The sequence below is a fragment of the Ammospiza caudacuta genome, chromosome 21 (genome assembly GCF_027887145.1).
Source record: "Ammospiza caudacuta isolate bAmmCau1 chromosome 21, bAmmCau1.pri, whole genome shotgun sequence".
In the NCBI taxonomy this organism is placed as follows: domain Eukaryota; kingdom Metazoa; phylum Chordata; class Aves; order Passeriformes; family Passerellidae; genus Ammospiza; species Ammospiza caudacuta.
The window spans coordinates 921957-940839 of record NC_080613.1 but is presented as its reverse complement, the minus strand read 5'-3'; the positions used below and the strand labels follow the sequence as shown (position 1 = coordinate 940839).

General features: G+C 58.3%; 2 protein-coding genes across 2 annotated transcripts; one reads left to right on the top strand and one right to left on the bottom strand.

Moving 5' to 3' along the window:
* Window positions 1-348: 348 nt before the first annotated feature.
* LOC131567010 (basic proline-rich protein-like) lies at window positions 349-10807 on the bottom strand. Its single transcript, XM_058818490.1, has 2 exons — window positions 9664-10807; window positions 349-980 (listed from the first exon to the last, which is right to left on the bottom strand). The coding sequence occupies exons 1-2, from the start codon at window positions 10805-10807 to the stop codon at window positions 349-351; spliced, it is 1776 nt and encodes a 591-aa protein (XP_058674473.1).
* On the top strand, window positions 10769-18168 carry OLFML2A (olfactomedin like 2A). Its single transcript, XM_058818333.1, has 8 exons — window positions 10769-10871; window positions 14605-14868; window positions 15132-15239; window positions 15347-15532; window positions 15767-16025; window positions 16757-16978; window positions 17145-17330; window positions 17548-18168. Exons 1-8 carry the CDS (start codon window positions 10806-10808, stop codon window positions 18147-18149), a joined length of 1893 nt encoding a protein of 630 aa, XP_058674316.1. The 5' UTR covers window positions 10769-10805; the 3' UTR covers window positions 18150-18168.
* Window positions 18169-18883: the final 715 nt, after the last annotated feature.

Here is an 18883-nt window from a genome sequence, read left to right as displayed (position 1 = left end):
CCCTTGAAACGACAGGGTTTCTTTTTAAGTGTTTTTCACTTTACAGCCTAATTTTCCACCACAACATAAATCAATTATTTCTCCTATTTTAAGCAACAGTGCTACCTATTCTCAACCCCTCGATTTCTAACTTCCCTTGTATCAAGCCAGGCCTTGTTCTTTGGCTTTTCCAATGGTCTGGTAAACACACTGGAGAGCTTTGCAGGCTCAGGAACATTTGGGAACACCAGCAAAAAGAGATGATGCCATTTTGAACTTCTCTTGACCTCTGCCTGCCCTGTCCCTGTCCATGCTAATTGAAGGAGTATATGGGCTACTCCTAGAAATGAACTTAGCCTGACCCTGGACTCAGCACTGGACTCTGAGGATGAGCTGTGGTGCCCCCTCCCCAGCAGGGAGGAGCTCAGCAGGTGGCACGGGGCGGGTGACACGGGGCGGGCAACACAGGGCGGGCGGCACGGGGCGGGTGGCACGGGGCGGGCAACACAGGGCGGGCGGCACGGGGCGGGTGGCACGGGTGGCATGGGGCGGGTGACACGAGGCGGGTGACACAGGGCGGGCGGCACGGGGCGGGCAACACAGGGCGGGTGGCACGGGGCGGGTGACATGGGGCAGGTGACACGGGGTGGGTGGCACGGGGCAGGTGGTACGGGGCGGGTGGTACGGGGCGGGTGGCACGGGGCAGGTGGCACGGGGCAGGTGGCACGGGGCGGGTGGCACGGGGTGGGTGGCACGGGGCAGGTGGTACGGGGCGGGTGGTACGGGGCGGGTGGCACGGGGCGGGTGACACGGGGCGGGTGACACGGGGCAGGTGGTACGGGGCGGGTGGTACGGGGCGGGTGGCACGGGGCGGGTGGCACGGGGCAGGTGGTACGGGGCAGGTGGCACGGGGCGGGTGACACGGGGCAGGTGGCACGGGGCGGGTGACACGGGGCAGGTGGCACGGGGCGGGTGGCACGGGGCGGGCGGCACGGGGCACCCTGAGCACTCAGGAATTCCCAGGGTGGGAAGGAGCAGAAGGTGCTGCCTCAGGCAGTGCCACCATGCCCAGGATCAGCCACACACGGGATCCGTGTGGCCCAGCCCCGTGCTGACTGTGGGGCTGCAGGCAGGACGTGTGTGTGGGACAGGATGCTCCGGAGGTGACTCTGCCATGTCCCACACAAGGCAGCCTCATGGCCGTGAGCTCTCACAAGCCCAGCCTGCTTGCGGGGTTCTCCAGGACCCCAGGCCCAGCCTGCACCATTCCATGGCTTATCCAGGTGCAGGACTTGATGGCTGTGTCTAACTTTGAAGTTTCAATCAATCTTTTCCTTCATGTTACTGAGGTCCTTCTGAACAGCAGCTGTGCCCTCCAGAGTATCAGCCTGGTGTCATCTGCAAGCCTGAGGAGTTTGTCCATCCCACCATCCTGATGCTTGATGAAGTTGCTCAGTAGTGTTGGCCCCAACAATGACTCGCAAGAACAGTCACAGCTTAATGGCCACCAGTTAGTGGTTGAACTCAACTGAACAAAAGAGCCCAGGTTTGCACCCAAAAAACAGCCCAGGTTTGCACCCAAACTGCCTGCTAGGATGACATGGGAGACTGCATCAGAAGCCTGCCTAAGCTAAGGTTAATGACAGAATTACTCTCTCCTCATGCATGGATCCAGCCATCCCATCACAGAAGCAATGAGGTTGCTCAGGCATGATCTTTACCCTTGGTAAACCCACAGTGAATGTTCCCAACTACCTTCTGTCCTTCAAGTGCCTTTTGGGAGGATTTGCTCCATACCCTTCCCACTGAGGGCTGAGACAAGGCTGAGCAGCCTGCAGTTCCCCAGAGCAGCTACTACTCAGCAGAGCTGAGCTGAAGGTGATTCATTATCCCTTATCAGCTCAATTTTACTATACAGAGACATTCCTCCCCTTTCCCCTACATTGGCTAGAGCTTGTCTCACCTCAGCACTGAGAACACACACTGTTTGCAGAGAGAAGTGGGAAATAAGGTCATCTCCTGATAAATATTTTTACTTATTTTCATTTACATGGAACACGGTCCCAGTTCCTGCTTACCAACAGAACTGAAAGGAAACCTACACAGCCATGCATCTCCCATGTACCTGCACTGTATTCCTCAATGAAGTCTCTACAAACATTGTTATTTTGAATGCCTGTTTACATTCCAGTAAAATTCTGTCAGCATGCTATCTGATTTATTGATGCCATCAAAAGTCACAGGATTCCTGACGTGCCTCCTGAGGCACAACAACCAAAGCAGAAAGGAGATGCATCTTGCTGTGCTATCAGCATTACCACATGCCTTATGGGCTGGGTTTCCAGAGCCTCTGGGATTTCTGGGACAGGGCACAGTGCTCTTTGGAAAGCTGCTGGGAGGTTCAGCAGGCTCTGCTCCTGGAGATGGGGTGCTGTGGAGGGAGTACCCCCAGCCAGATAGTGATAACAGCAAAATTCAGGGCAGCTCTCAGCCAGCTCACTCCTCTAAAGGGACTCATATACATCTGGCATCTTATTTCAGACTTTTAGACTACCAAAAGGGAAAACACAGTCAAGCACCAACACTTTTTAGAAAAATTATAGTGATGAAGAAAAAAGCCTGTCCTAGAAGGTGATCATGTCTCTGTTTCACACCCAGTGCCTCTCAGCACCCCAGCCCACAAGCACACTGCCTTTGTCCCTGGGCAGGAGATTTTTGCATCTTCTCTACCTGGAGGACATTTTGGTTTATGAGGGTTTTGCCACCAGGCAGCCCAGCCTACTCCAATATTGAAAGATCAATTGCATAATCAGTCTGTAAATCTGGGGAAATTCTTTATTGACTTTTTGATAGCTGATAAAGTGTTGGCCAACATAAGGAATACCACTTCAGCAAAATCCATCTAGAGTTCACCAGAATTACCTACATTAAAAAGCCAGAACTGACTGATATTATACAAGAGATGCTATTCTTTGAGGAGTTAACATCAACGCAGAATAATACTGATCTCCTGATAAATAACAGCATGCGATGATATACAGAACATGGCAGAAATCATGTTGCAGATTGGGCAGCATTCCCAGAGGCAAGTGCACTGGGTTGGAAGCATCCCTTTACCTGGACACCTGAACAGAGATGGGTGTGGCCCCCATCTTTGTGAGGCCACCTGGACATGGCTGTGGCTGCAGTAAGTGCCCAGTCCTTGAGAGTTCAGGGTTCCCTCCCATCACTGACTGCAGCATCCTGCCCATGCAGTGCAGCACTCAGAGCCCCCAGCACTCCCCTCTCACCCATCCTGCCCGTGCAGTGCAGAGATCAGAGCCCTGAGCACTCCCCTCTCACCCATCACTGACTGCAGCATCCTGCCCGTGCAGTGCAGAGATCAGAGCCCCCAGCACTCCCCTCTCACCCATCCTGCCCGTGCAGTGCAGAGATCAGAGCCCTGAGCACTCCCCTCTCACCCATCCTGCCCGTGCAGTGCAGATCAGAGCCCCCAGCACTCCCCTCTCACCCATCACTGACTGCAGCATCCTGCCCGTGCAGTGCAGCACTCAGAGCCCCCAGCACTCCCCTCTCACCCATCCTGCCCGTGCAGTGCAGCACTCAGAGCCCCCAGCACTCCCCTCTCACCCATCCTGCCCGTGCAGTGCAGAGATCAGAGCCCTGAGCACTCCCCTCTCACCCATCCTGCCCGTGCAGTGCAGAGATCAGAGCCCCCAGCACTCCCCTCTCACCCATCCTGCCCGTGCAGTGCAGAGATCAGAGCCCCCAGCAGCAGCAGCATCCCGGCTTTGGCTGCACTGAAAGGCTCACACGGAGCATTTGGCCTCCCAGGGACAGGGATTACCACTGGCAGGAATCAAGGGAAATGGGATTCTTTCTCCCCACCTACCTCTGTGCCACTGTCTCCCATGTTTGCAAACCGCATTAGCTCCTGCTGCTTGCCATTCCAGAAACACTTCCCTTTCTCCTTGGGGCTCATGCCAGCCACATCTGCCTGTTGCTGTAATCTCATTTTGCAGGATGCCACATCTCTTAGCAGCTTTTCATTGTGGTAACACATCTAAGCATCTTAGAAAGCGCATAGAAACTGTCTGACAGACAGAAAAACGCTGTTCAGAATAGAAACATCCTTCCTGACATTTGGATATTTGTCTCCACTTGTACTAGAAAATTACCTTCAATGCAGAAAAATATCAATATTTTCAAAGAGAAGGCTCCTAATCTTTTCAATGAGAAATTAATTTTGATTGAATTTAGTATACACTGCTGCTCTGAAGAACAATCTGAATCGTAATTGACTTTTAATCTAACTTAAATAATACAGCAGTTCATGTTTTGCTGATTTCCATGAAAAGACTGTGCACGGTTTTGTCTTTGTTAAAATCCATGTTGGAAGACATGATTACAAGTTTTACAATTTTAAAATAATTGTTACATACATTGCTACAGGGAATCTGTTTGCGTTCTTCCTTTTGGTGCTGCACAGATGGTGGTGTTCTGCTTGGGCAGTGGTGGCTAGGGCTGCTCCCCCTGCACCCCACCCAGCCAGGAACCGTGGGCACGCCTGAAACATCTCACTCTCCCCAGGAAAAATCATCCCAGCACGGTCTGCTGTCTGCTGGGCTGAAGGAGATGAGAAAGGCTGTGGCACTGCCAATCGCTTTGCCATGATTGCGGCATTTCTTATGTAGCAACTATTGCAGAGGTTTTCACAGGAAAAAGAAAGCTACAAACAGGTCTCTTGGTCCAATTTATAGCAGCTTACTAGAATATTTTGTAGTATTTCTTATTTGAATTTCATATTATTATTTGAACTCTTACTGGAATTCAAACAATCCCTATCCTACAATAAACTATCCTACAGATGTTGACAACTTGAGTTCATTTATTATTGGGCAATGTACAGATACTTCTTTAAGCGTAACCCAAAGATAGAGGAAGAGGTCAAACACCCAGAGATGCACTTCTTCCCCAGTACCAGTTTCCAATAGAAGCTGTTTCAAACTTATGCTGTTTCATGAAAAAAAGAGCAAAATTTTAAAATTCTGATCTTCTAGATAAAAACATGCTTCTGCTGGACCTGCCACCTCAGAACACAGAGGTCTGGGAACAGGAAACAAACCCTTCGCCTACCAGCTACAGAAAAAAGGTAAATTTAAAAAATCTAAGGAGAAAACAACTCAGCATTATTGAAAACAAAACCTGGAGCAGTGATGCAGGACAGCCCACGGTATGCACAGATTGCCTCTTACAAAAGCTGGGTGTAAGTTACCACTTGTGAGTAAGGAGCAACACAGCCCCTTCCCTCTGTCCCCATGAAGGGACATTTCTGGCAGGGCCAGCAATCCCTGTTTCCCACATCGTGTGATTGATTGCTCTCTCCCCTTAGAAGAGTTGATTGGTTTCCTGGTGCCAGGAAAATGATTGATGAATATTTCAGGCCATGGGCCTCTCTTCCTGCTGGGTGTCCTTTTCACATGTCTCCAATGGGCCTGGGGATTTTTTTCAAGATTAGGAAGTGTCATTTTTATGGATATCATCCTGTGATAGGGACAGTTCACTGAGCAGAGCCCTTATGTAAATCCAAGTGAAATACTAAAGGTCAGCTCAAGTGTTAAGGTGAGGGACCCAGCTGGCAGTGCCAGGTAAGCAGGAAAACAGAAGTGGGCAAAGAAAACTTCACAAAGCAGCAGCAAACAGGAGGGACTGAGCAGGCACTCCCTGAGCCTGGCACAGCAGCAAACTGGTACCCAGCACTGGCGCCTCTCCTCAGCTCCCTTCAGTTCTGTACCACCAGGGCACAGTAAATGTGCAGGTAAGAACAGCCCTGCTTGTGACCCACAGAAAGGGCATTTCCTCAGCACTGCTGATAAAACAGGCAGGGGATGGAGAGCCTCCTGGCAAAAGCACTCACAAGACATCTGAAACAACATACTTAGGAATAATTCCTTGTAAGTACTGCCAAACAACATAAAGCTACAGCTGTGAGACTGAATGAAGAGATTTTTGGAGGACAAGCTGGTGTTTGGCAGAACTTTCAGAGACTCGGAGTTCTTTTACAAATTTTTACTACAACCACGACAGCCATCATTCAATCCCCTGGATTGAGGACCTGAGGGCTCTGCAGCAATTCCCACGGGTAAAACCCTGGGCTGCTGGGCAGCAGCTACTCGGAATAAACCCAGCATTGCCAGGAGCCCTGCGCTCACGCACAGCCCAGGGGCACAGCACCTGCGGGCTGGGGACAGGGCAGGGAGCCCCGCAGACACTGCACCCACATTTCCTGCAGGAACAGCTGCAGAGCCTCTGTCCAACAGCAGAATTTGTCTGAGGGACATCACAGTCCAGATTAGGTTCCCACAAAATCTACTGAAGGCTCCCCCTCAAGTTTCAGCTGGGAGGTATTTCCAGACAAGGACATCACAGCAATTTGCAGTCAGTCTGGCATTTGTTTAAAAAAAAGGAAAAAAAAAGCTTAAAAAATGAATCTTTCACACTGAGCAGACATTTCCCTAAGTTTAAATTTCCCCACCTCCACAAGCCCACAGCTGGGATGATTGGGCAATGGAAGGTGGCCATGTAACTTGTGCTCTCTGAAGGACGCAGGTCCACCCTGGGTAAATGAAACCTCCTTATCAAAGTGAGGGAGAACTCAGATACCCCAGGCTTATACTGCTCCCAAGATAAGTTATGGGCAATCATTTACCAATAAAGAACTTCACTGAAGGCAGCCTCTCCGTGGAGTATTTCCTCTTTCTAACAAAACCTGTACAGAACCATTTTTATCAACACATAAAATCTGAAAGTCTTCTAATTATGTAATTAGAAGTGTAATAATTAAGACCAAAGCTAAAGCTCGAAGGGTCCCCTTGTCCCCCAACTTCCCTTTCTCAATTAACTCTGCACAGTGATAACCACTTTGGCTTAAAGGCTAAAAAAGGACAGGATCAAAAGGTTGGTTTAATACAGCTGGAGGGAAAGAATGCATTTCAGCTCCCCAGCAGCCATCTGATGAAACCCTGGGCCAATTCCCTATGTAAATGACTTAATTAGAATTACCAGATTACACTGCTGAAGGCTTTATTTAAATAGGCAGTTTATCAACAGGATAAACTGTGCTCCCATTCTCACAGAATCCTGGTGTAAATGCATCTGTTCAAAGCTCTACCACGTAGAAGTTGAACAGTAATTCAATAAACCACTGGCACACACACACACATTTTCCCCACCAAAAAAAGAAATCCCACAAAGGATTTGCCAGAGGCAGGACAGAAAGACAGCTATTGCTTCCCAACAACCAAGAATTAGTCTCCCAGATGGGAAAGTTCCCTCATTTTCTATAATTCAATATCTTTAAATTGTTTTATAGCAAAGCAGGGAAAAAATCTTGTTGCTGCAGTGTCGCATCAAACACTGCATCTGCTCAACATACAGCACTAGTCCTGCTCAGCACAAAAAGGCATGCATAAACCCATTTTCCTGATTAATGATCTACAGAAGCCATCAATACCAAATTCCAACTTTATACCAAGAGGTATTTTTCCATCTTTACCATCAAATCCCACAAAGGAGTTAAGCTTTTCCTAAATTACATGTCTTTCACTTCCCACCACAGAACTGAGAAAATAATGCATAGGGTTCTGAACTATTATTATTTACAAAAGCAAGAGACATCCACATTCAACAAGCCAACATTGAGCTGAAATAACACTGTAGCTTCTTGTTTATTCAGAGACATTTGACTTCAGCAGCATTGCCATTCGACAACTCCATTTGTTTTTCTTCCTAAATCTTCAAAGAAATGTTTATAGCAAGTAAACTAAGACCCAACTATATCAATGAAATAGTCTTTGTTAAGCAAAGGCTTATCTCATCAGATGCAAAGCAACCAAGCATAAAGAACCACTAAAAATGTCAGTGTGTGCCAGTAAAGTTTGGGAATGCTGCGGAAAAGGGAAGGGATGCAGGCAAAGGGACTTTTCTTTGAAAACCTTACATTCTTTGTGTTCTGACAACTTTCCTCTCCTCTCTGGTATGAAGTTTATCCAGATCAGTAATCTGCCCATCTGAAACTCTAATAGTTTTACGGGAACACAAAATTCAAGTTTTCTGTTTAGTTTCCTGATAAATCTGTCTTCCAAGACCACAGCACACAACAAAGTGTCCAAAGCTACCTTAATTCCAGCTAATCTGTTGTGTCCCTATTTTAACTAAGACATTAAATAATTAAAACTGTGTAAAAGCCATCGTGTCTCACTCACAGAGGAAAAAGATGCCAACTGAAGCTATAGCAAGACTGATCTTAAATGGGACCCTGTTGAGAAATAATTGCTACTACTGCAGGAAAAATGAATGCCTTAATGAAATTGCTTTTAAAAAAACCTCGTTTTATGCGTTGCTATTGATTTGCTCAATGACAAAATACGTTTCTTACATGGAAGAGGAAGTACTCAAATTGGCAAGGGAAAACCATCATCTTATATTCTAAGAACGTCAAGTGTCCCCTCCAATAATGAGGCTGCAATTGCCTGTAACTGCTGAAATAAAACTACACCCTGCATTTCAAAGTTATCCTGAGGCTTCTCTCACTGAAGGCGCCAATAAACTTGCAGCAGTTTACTCTGGGTTAACACAGAAGCCACGTGCACAGCTTAAGTTCATTAATGATTTTAACATTAACATTTTGACACCAAGAATACAATCTGACTTTTATACCTCTGTCCTCCTACAATTTCCACTGGTTTTGTTAAGATGCTGTTCCTCAAGGTATCAGAAGCACTATGAATCTTTCTTAAGAAAACGAAATATTCAGAGCCTTCGTTTGCCATTATCATTTGCAGGTATTTTATAAAACCATGAATTAACAACCCAATCTTTCCTGCTCCTCCCCCAGAGGCTTTAGAAAGACTGAAGGTCAAGCAGTGTCTCAACACCGCAGCAGTATTTCACATTTTTGAAGGCAAAGTAGTAAAAGGTTGTTACATCACCCATTCAAAAGACTACCACAGCCACAGGTACATCTGTCACAAGAAACAGCTACGCAAAAAACTCTCACACCTAATCTGATTAATCAAAAGAGATTTCTCTCAAAATCCCACATCTCTGGGAAAAATAGCAAATGCGGACAAGGCATTAATATTGTTGTGCTCTTAGGGACTCCAAAGCAACAGACACTTCACAAATTAAATCAGAAAGTTCAAAAAGTATTAAGGCTATATTAAAGCATTAAGAGTGTTATTAGAGCGTTATTAAAGTATCTAAGGGTATTAAGTGTCTTTCATCCAATTGGACATCTAATTAAGCGAGGAGGAATAAAGCGCTTCCAGGGACAACTCAACGTTACACATCGGGGCGCTTACAGCAGCGCCCATTTCTGCCGTTCCCACACCGCCTATCCTTCGGTACCGCCCGTATCTCGAAAACCGAGGATAAAAAGCCTCTTTTGTCCGAACAAACCCTTTGTAGAGAACCCGAGTACCTTAAGATGGTAAAATGCAATTGTAAACCATAAAAATTGGCAGGGACATTCAAGTGCAGATGCGGCATCTGCATACGGGAAGTGTAAAAGGGTCCCAAATGGTGCCCATAAACCCGGGCAGGGACCGGCTCCGGGGCTGAGCCGAGACACCCGCGGGGCACCGGGAGCAGCCGCGGGGCACGGCCGGGACACGGCGCCGGTACCGGGACCGGGGCAGCCCCGGCGCGCCCGGCCCGAGCCGGCAGCGGCCCCGCTCCGCCGCACGCTCCCCGCGGGCCCCGGAGCACCGGGGCGAAGGCGATTGCTGCGGGGCGGGTGAGATCCGCGGGGCACGCCGCCCCGGCCCCGGGCACCGCTGCGGGCGGCGACCCCCGCGTGTCCTCGAGCGGGTCCCGGCCCCAGCCCGGGCACCGGGCACCGGGCAGGGCGGGCACGGCCCTTTGTTGCGCCCCGCGGCCGCGGAAAGTTGCGGGCCCGCATCGGGCAGGCGGAGCCCCCGGTACCGCCGGCCCCGAACCCCGGCCCGCCCGGACCCCTCGCTCTGCACTCACCGCTGCGGGGCGGCCCCTTGCTGGCGGCGCGGGGCTCCGGCAGCTCCGCGGGCGGCTCCAGCTCCATGGCGGCGCCGGGGCCGCGCCGGGCCGGGCCGGGGCTCGGCGGTCTCAGCGGCCCCGGCGGCCGCGCTGCCCCATGGCCGCTCGGGCGCTGCTGACAGCCAGGGCCGCGCCGCGCTCGGCCGGGCCGGCCGCGCCCCGCCCCCCCGGGGCACCACGGGAGCCGTAGTCCGAGCGCCGCCCGCGGGGAGCCGGGCCCGGCCCCGACGGCCGCGCCCCCGCCCCGCCCCGCGGGCTGCCCCGGGCCGGTGCACCGGGAGCGGCGGGGCGCCAGGGGGCACCCGGCGGCCGAGCCCCGAGCGCTGCCCGCGGCACCGGGAGAGGGGAACCGGGCACCGGGAACGGGGCACCGCGAGAGGGGCGAAACCGGGCAGGGGGCATAGCCTGGGGAAAGCGCACAGCCCCGGCGGGGGTCCGGGCCGCCTGCCCGGGGACACCGCCTCCCGCTCGGGGGGGGGGGGACCGGCCAGCCCGGGGAGGGACGGGCAGCCCCGCACGGGGCACCGGCAGCCCCGGTGCGGCGGCAGCCCCGGGGCGGGCACGGCCGGCTCCACCCGGGGGAACGCGCCGCCCCCGCGCCGCTGCTGAAGCCGGTGCCGCCGGCGGGACGGGGCGGGGCGGGACGGGACGGACGGGCGGACGGGACGGGCGGCTCCTCCCCGCCGCCGGGACGGGACGGGCCGGGCCGGGCGGAGCGGCGCTCGGTGCGGGCGGTCACCGCCGCTCTCGCCATGCGGGCGCTGCTGCTCCCCGCGCTCCTGCTCCCGGCGCTGGCCGCGGTGCGCGGCGCCGCCACGGTAAGGACGGGCCGGACCGACACCGGCACCGGCACCGACTGGGGTCGGGACCGGGATCGCGATCGCGGCCGGGAGCCGTCACGGCGGGGGTCGGAGCGGGCAGGGGCAGCCCCGTCGCTGCGGGACCGGCCCGGTGTCCCCGGCGGTCGCTGCTCTCTGTGCCCGGGAGGAGCGGCGGGGGCGCGGCCCGACACGGACGGCGGGCGGGGGTCCCGGGAGGGGTCCCGGTTCGGGTGCCGGTGCTCCCAGCGGGCGGGGGTTCGGCGCCGGCAGTGACCCGGGCTGGCAGCGCGTTCAGCGGCTGGAAGGTGCCCAAGCGCCGGCGCTGCGGTGATGGGCGCTGCAATGAGCGACTCCGTGCCAGAGAGAGCAGCCCAGACAAGCCTTCCCCGCGGGGATGGGGAGCGGGAGCGGGACCGGCAGCGGGGGGAACCCGCCTCCCCCGTGCTCAGGAGCCCTCGGTTCCAGCTGGAAGACGTCTCCCACGGGGTCAGTGGCCGTAGAGGGGCCGGGACCCCGGGACCCAGCCCAGAACAATGGTGGTGGGAGCAACTACTGCTAGGATCACCCAATGTTAAAAAGACAGGATTTTCCAAGACATTTGGTGGGAAACGGCGCTAGCGCAGCTGTTGTCGGGCAGCACTTAGCTTGGAACAGATATCCAAAGCCTGGAATGCCCTGTTGCTGGGGTTCCCGGCGGGGTGCCAGGGGTGATGCTGGCAGGACTCGGCGATCCACGCGGTGCCGTCTCCCTGCCCGCAGGTGCTGCCTGCTGTGCTCAGAGGTGTTTTCCCGATGAGATCCCATGGGCGGGCATGCGTGTGCCACACAAACGCTTGGCACGGCTGTGTCCCCATGACTGACACGGGACGCCCAAGCAGCGCCAGCGCCGGGGCCTGGCCCCCGTCAGCCACGGCCCAGCCCTGCCAGCCCCGTTCTGCTTCAGCTGCAGGACGTGTTTGACACCTTGTGCCAAGCCTGGGAGGAGGAGGAGGAAGAGGAGGGTGACATGGTTTCCCTCCCGTGACGGGGACATGCCTCCCGGCAGCTGTGCCAGAGGCGTGCGGTGCCGCAGCTTATCAACACAGCTTGTTTTCCTCCGAGACGAGTCCTCTGGCAGCAGCCAAGGGACAGCTTTAAAGCTGGCCAAGGGTCATTGTCAAAGCTCCCGCTTTCTCCAAATAATGTCATAAACTCAGTGTTCACATGGATGCTCTTGCAAGAGGTCCCAGAAACCGGGAAAATTACCCAGCTCATAAAACTCGCAGTGAGGAAACCCTCAGCAAAGTGCAGGGACAACTCTCCCACAGCAGCCATGGGTGTGCAGCCCCGGGGACAGGGACCCGCTGGGAGGAGAGGCAGCAGCACCCTGGGCTGGGGTCTGCAGCGAGTGGGGGACCCAGGGAAGGAATCAGCAGAGCCCTGCAGGGCTGCATCAGCCCCCATCGTGGGGAGCTCACAGATTCCCACCTGGAGAAAGCACGGGCTGCCCTCTGCACCCACATCCCCAGCCACCTGTGCGCTGCTGGGAGAAGGTCTGTGGTGCCCTGGCGCGGGCTGTCCCTGCGGAGCCGGGCACAGCCGGGCAGGGGCTCACAGGGGGCACCGGCCGAGGTGCCGCGGACCCTCACAGAGGCTCCAGGCGCGTGGGAGCCTGGTTTTAATACTTCCTCGCTTACGGGCTCTTCTGTATAAATAGAGCATGCAGTTCCTGTTTAGGGAAGCTGGCAGACGGCGCAGCGAGGTTTAGCGTTACGGCCCCGCTGAAGGTGGGCGGCGGCCCGGGCTCGGTGCGGACACCCGCAGCGCGTTTGGCCCCGCGGCACGGACGCGGCCGGAGCCGGGCGGGTCTCGGGGAAGGGGCTGGCCCTTCGTGCCCTGGAGAGGTTCTGTGCTTCGGACACCTCCCCGCTGTCGGTGTCACAGGAGGGGATGCACAGCCAGGGTCCCCTGCTCCCGCAGAACGAGCTTCCTGCAGCGCTGCCCTGCAGAAGGCGCTGGGAGCAGGGGGCTCACAGCCGGTGGGGTCACAGCTGTGCCGGGGTCGGGCTGGGCTCCAGCAGCGGCGCCTTCACCGGGGGCTGCTGCTCTGGAACGGGGGAGCCCAGCGCGGACCTGAGTCGGGCCTGCAGTGGGGAGCATCTCCCAGGGATGCCCGCAGGGATGTGTGCTCGGCGGGCAGCACACGGATGGACACTGCCCCCCAGGACAGCCCGGGCGCTGCGGGGTGTGGGGCCGGGCTGGGAACCGTCCTGCCTGTTTGCACAAGCGCCAGTGGCCGTGGGGGAGGTCAGGGGCCCCGGCGACGTGCGAGCCTGGCGAGGTGTTTGGGGAGGGGTCCCTGCCCCGCTCCCTGCTGAGAGCTTGATTAGATCCTGCTCAATTTACAGCCCTTTGGCGTCCTGGTGTTCCCTTCAGCCCGCAGGACCCGGTTTCCCTTTGAACGAAAGAGGGTTTTTTGAAATGCAAAATGTGTGAGGGTTTGCAGCTCTTCAGAAAGGGGGGAAGCCCCTGGCCCCTGTGGGCTGTGAGGAGCCGGGGTCCGTGCCCAGCTCAGGGAGCCCCGGTGCCACAGCACAGCAGGAGGATCCATCCCTGTGCGGCCCTGGGCGCTGCCTGGGGGCAGGACATGGAGCCCACGGGCCTCTGCCCTTTCCCACGCCGCTCTGTGCTCCGCTGCGGTCCGGGGAGCACCGGGAGCCAGAGCTCCGCTCGTTTCCCAGCTCTGCCACCGTTCTGTTTCCCAGGATGAGTCAGAGTCCCTGTGGGCAGAGCCCTCTCCCTGCGGGGTCACCGCTCTGCCTCTCCCTGCTCTCCCACCCTCCGGGGTGCTCGGAGCAGGCACATCCCCGCCCGTGGGACACCCAGAGCGGCCTGGCCACGCTCCTGCCAGCCCTGGGGTCCCCGCAGATGCGCGGCCGGTGGCAGGGGCTGGGAGGGACTCAGCTCCCCTGTTCCTGAGCACAGCGGGAGAAATGAGCTAAACCGGCCGAAAAGCACCCTGGGCTCTGCAGCGCGAATCGGGGCCATGTGTGGAAACAAGGGAGTCCTTGAGCCCATGCCTCGGGCCATCGCGGCAGACTGAGGGGCCGAGCTCACCCCGACGTGGCTGCATGTCACCACAAACAAGGGACCCTGTGTGGGCTCCGAGCCGCCGTGGGGGCACAGAGACACTGCTGGGTGTTCTTGCCACCATCCCTGCTCAGTCAGGCACTGCTGGGTGTTCTTGCCACCATCCCTGCTCACAGAGGCACTGCTGGGTGTTCTTGCCACCATCCCTGCTCAGTCAGGCACTGCTGGGTGTTCTTGCCACCATCCCTGCTCAGTCAGGCACTGCTGGGTGTTCTTGCCACCATCCCTGCTCACAGAGGCACTGCTGGGTGTTCTTGCCACCATCCCTGCTCACAGAGGCACTGCTGGGTGTTCTTGCCACCATCCCTGCTCTCTCAGGTCTTGCTGGAGGCTGGGAAGCAGCCATGGAAATGAGACTGAAGTACCTGGGCCACGAAGCATTGCAGGGATGAGCAGGGCCCTGGGCTTTGTCACTGCCAGCCCGGCTGCAGAGCGGTGGGACAGGGTGCTCTGGCCTAGGCAGCGCCTCTCTCCTTTGGGCACAGCCAGGGGCACTGGGAGATCTGTGGGCAAGCACCGTGAGGGGTTGGCTGTGTTGCTCCACTGGGGTTGGCCCTGCAGGACACCCAGGTGGGCACCGGGCTCATGGCGTGTCCCGCAGGCTCTGGGGGACACGGACCAGGTCCGGATGACGTCCGAGGGCTCCGACTGCCGCTGCAAGTGCATCCTGCGGCCGCTGAGCAGGGACGCCTGCAGCCGCGTCCGGAGCGGCAGCGCGCGCGTGGAGGATTTCTACACCGTGGAGACGGTGAGCTCGGGGGCTGACTGCCGGTGCTCCTGCACCGCGCCGCCCTCCTCGCTCAACCCCTGCGAGAACGAGTGGAAGATGGAGAAGCTGAAGAAGCAGGCCCCCGAGCTCTTCAAGGTATCTGTGCCGTGGTGGGACTGGGGCCAGGGCCCCTCTCCACGCTGTGCTGCAGTTCCCCTGTCCCATGCCCCTGCCCATGCCCTGTGCCCTGTGCCCCGTGCCCCTGCCCATGCCCCGTGCCCCTGCCCATGCCCCGTGCCCCTGCCCATGCCCCGTGCCCCCTGCCCCATGCCCCTGCCCTGTGCCCCGTGCCCTGTGCCCTGTGCCCTGTGACATGCCCCAGCCCTTACCCCAGGCCCCATCCCTGTGTCCCCCTGCAGCTGCAGGCCATGGTGGACCTGCTGGAGGGAACGCTGTACAGCATGGACCTGATGAAGGTGCACTCCTACATCAGCAAGGTGGTGGCGCAGATGAACACGCTGGAGGAGGTGAGCGAGCTCCGGCAGCCCCATCCCCACAGTGCTCCCCCCTGCACAGCTCAGGAGCTCTGTGAGCCCCTGAGTGGGGCTCCAGCCTCTCCTCTCCTCTCCTGCAGACCATCAAGACCAACCTGAGCAGGGAGAATGACTTCATGAAGGAGAGTGTCCAGCACCTCACTGACCAGATGAAACGCTACGAGAACTACTCTGACATCATGATCAGCATCAAGAAGGAGATCTCCAACCTGGGCTACCAGCTGCTGCAGAAGGACGCGGCTGCCATCCCCGAGAGCAAGGCACAGGTACCCCAAGGCAGAGGTGCCCCAAGGCACAGGCACCCCAAGGCACAGGAACCCCGGGGCCCAGCCCCATGCAGGCACAGCGGGTGCTGCCAGGCAGGGCCAGGCTCCCCCAGGCTGGTGGAAGATCCTTGGGGTAACCCTGGGCTGGTGCCTGTGCCCCCTGCCTGGCACAGAGGTGGCAGGGAAGACGAGGGCACGGGAGGGCAGTGGGTGTGACCGGGCTGTGCCCCCCAGGACACGACAGGCGGCCGGGAGAAGGAGGCAGGACGGTACCCCAGCCCCCGCAAGGCCCTGGGGGACAGGGCAGCCCCCCGAGCGCCCAAGGAGAAGCCGCTGAAGCCTGAAAAGCCCAAAAAGGAGAACACCAAGGCCAAGGCGGGGTCACAGCCCACGGCCAAGCCCAAGCCTGTGGCACAGCAGCAGACTGTGGTCCGGGGCATCACCTACTACAAGGTCGGGCAGGGAGCGGCGGAGGGTCCGGCCGGGAGCCGCGGTGAGTCTGGACAGGGCAGGGATGGGGGCTGGGAGGGCACCCCTCACCGAGGGGGGGCCAGGGTGTGCCCCTGTAAACGCACTGACCCCCGGCCCCACAAACACACTGACCCCCAGCCCCACAAACACACTGACCCCCGGCCCCACAAACACACTGACCCCCAGCCCCACAAACACACTGACCCCCAGCCCCACAAACACACTGACCCCCGGCCCCACAAACACACTGACCCCCAGCCCCACAAACACACTGACCCCCAGCCTCACAAACACACTGACCCCTGGCCCTGCACACACACTGACCTCTGACCTTGCACACACACTGACCCCCAGCCCCACAAACACACTGACCCCCAGCCCCACAAATGCACTGACCCCCGGCCCTGCACACACACTGACCCCCGGCCCTGCAAAAACACTGACCCCCGGCCCTGCACACACACTGACCCCCGGCCCCACAAATGCACTGACCCCCGGCCCCACAAATGCACTGACCCCCGGCCCTGCAAATGCACTGACCCCCGGCCCTGCACACACACTGACCCCCAGCCCCACAAACACACTGACCCCCAGCCCCACAAATGCACTGACCCCCGGCCCTGCAAATGCACTGACCCCCGGCCCCACAAACACACTGACCCCCGGCCCCACAAATGCACTGACCCCCGGCTCTGCACACACACTGACCCCCGGCCCTGCACACACACTGACCCCCGGCTCGTCCCCCCACAGAGGGCCCTGTGAGAGGGGTGGCCGTGCCAGAGCAGCAGGAGGACAGGGGCCCCCCGCCCGCCCCAGCCGAGGGCACCCCGGCCCAGGCTGTTGCACAGGTGGAGAGCACCGTGCCCGGCAGCACGGCCGTGCCCAGCACCGCCCCGGTGCCCCGCAGCACCGCCCGCAGCGCCCCCGGGCAGGGCACCGACAGCACCGGGGACCCCGAGACACCCAACAGAGGTGGGTGAGAGGGGCGGCTGGCAGGGGGCACCCAGCCTGGAGGGCACCCAGCCCCGCGCTCCCGGTGCCCTGCCAAGCTGAGCCAGCAGGAATCTGCCGTGGGAAGGAGCAGGGGTCGGGTGCCAGGGCAGGGATAAGCCTTCCTCTTCCTCCCCCTCGCACCCAGTGAAGGAGGCGGAGTGCGAAGGCACCATCGAGGCCGTGCAGCCCCCCAGGGAGCACCACAGCTACGGGCGCAACGAGGGGGCCTGGATGAAGGACCCGGCAGCCAAGGATGACCGCATCTACGTCACCAACTACTACTATGGCAACAGCCTGGTGGAGTTCAGGAGCCTCGACAGCTTCAAGCAGGGTGAGGGGCGAGCGGCCGAGCGGGCACAGGGGCCCTGGCTGCCCCTAGGTGGGTGACACCAGCTGTGCTGGGCCCTGGGGCGGTGGGCAGCTGAGGGGAGCATCCAGAGGGCAGCAAGGGTGACACAAGGCCCCTTCTGCTGCCAGCATGCTCTGGCCGTCGTGCATGGGACCCCTGGGCTGTGGAGGGTCCCAACACCTCTCCCACCCACCCACAGGCCGCTGGAGCAACCTCTACAAGCTGCCCTACAACTGGATTGGCACGGGGCACGTGGTGTACAGGGGGGCCTTCTACTACAACCGTGCCTTCACCAAGAACATCATCAAGTACGACCTGAAGGAGCGCTACGTGGCGGGCTGGGCGCAGCTCCACGACGTGGTGTACGAGGACACCACGCCCTGGAAGTGGAGGGGCCACTCGGACATCGACTTCGCCGTGGATGAGAGCGGACTCTGGGTCATCTACCCCTCGGTGGACTATGACTACTCCCAGCAGGAGGTGATCGTCCTCAGCCGGCTGGACCCCGTGGACCTCTCGGTGCGCAAGGAAACCACCTGGAAGACGGGGCTGAAGCGCAACGCCTACGGGAACTGCTTCATCATCTGTGGCATCCTCTATGCTGTGGACACCTACAGCCAGAAGGAAGGGCAGATCTCCTATGCCTTCGACACGCACACAGACACGGAGGCAGAGCTCCGGCTGGCCTTCCTCAACCACTACTCCTTCACCACGCAGGTCGACTACAACCCCAAGGAGAAGGTGCTCTATGCCTGGGACAACGGCCATCAGATGACCTACGGGCTCAGCTTCGTGGTCTGAGTGCCCGGGCGGGTCCCTCTGCACTCCTGCACCCACCCTGGCTGGGGCACCCTGACGCAGCCTGGCCCTGGCACCCCCACTCCAGCCAGGGCTGTGGCAAGAGCTCAGCTTCCCCCTCAAAACCTTCCCCATCTGCTCTGGCCACCACCTGCCCCATGCCCACCGTGCTGCAGGGCATGGGGAGCCCGTCAGAGCAGCCCCCAGCAGACAGCCACCCCTGTGACGACGTGGCCCCGGGGCCGTGGCAGCTCGGCCAGCATCGCCTTCCCGGGGCCACAGAGGAGCCCAGCCCCGCGTGGCTCTGCCGCTGCTGGCACCGCCCGCCCGCCCTGCGGCAGCGCCCCGAGCGCCTCCTGCGCTGCCCCCAGCCCGGGCACCGCGTGTGCCATCCAGCGCTGCCAGCCGTGCCAGGGCCAGTGCCAGCCCCGTGCCCCGCGCGCGCCCAGCCCCGCGGGCCCCCCACTGCCCGGCGCCCGGAACAGGTGCCAGTCGCTATTTTAGGAAGTGTGGTTAAGATGCCTTTGCTTTTGCTGATCATGAGTTTGTTATTTAAATGCATTCACTGGAGCTGTGCAAGTCCCCTTCGGCAGCAGGCATGGAGGAGCCTGCCTGGGGTGTCCTGCCTGCACAGAAACCCGCACACCTGCCCTCTCACCTGCCCTCACCCCTGCCCTCTCACCTGCCCTCTCACCTGCCCACACCCCTGCCCGCACCCAGCACTGGCCAGGGCACCC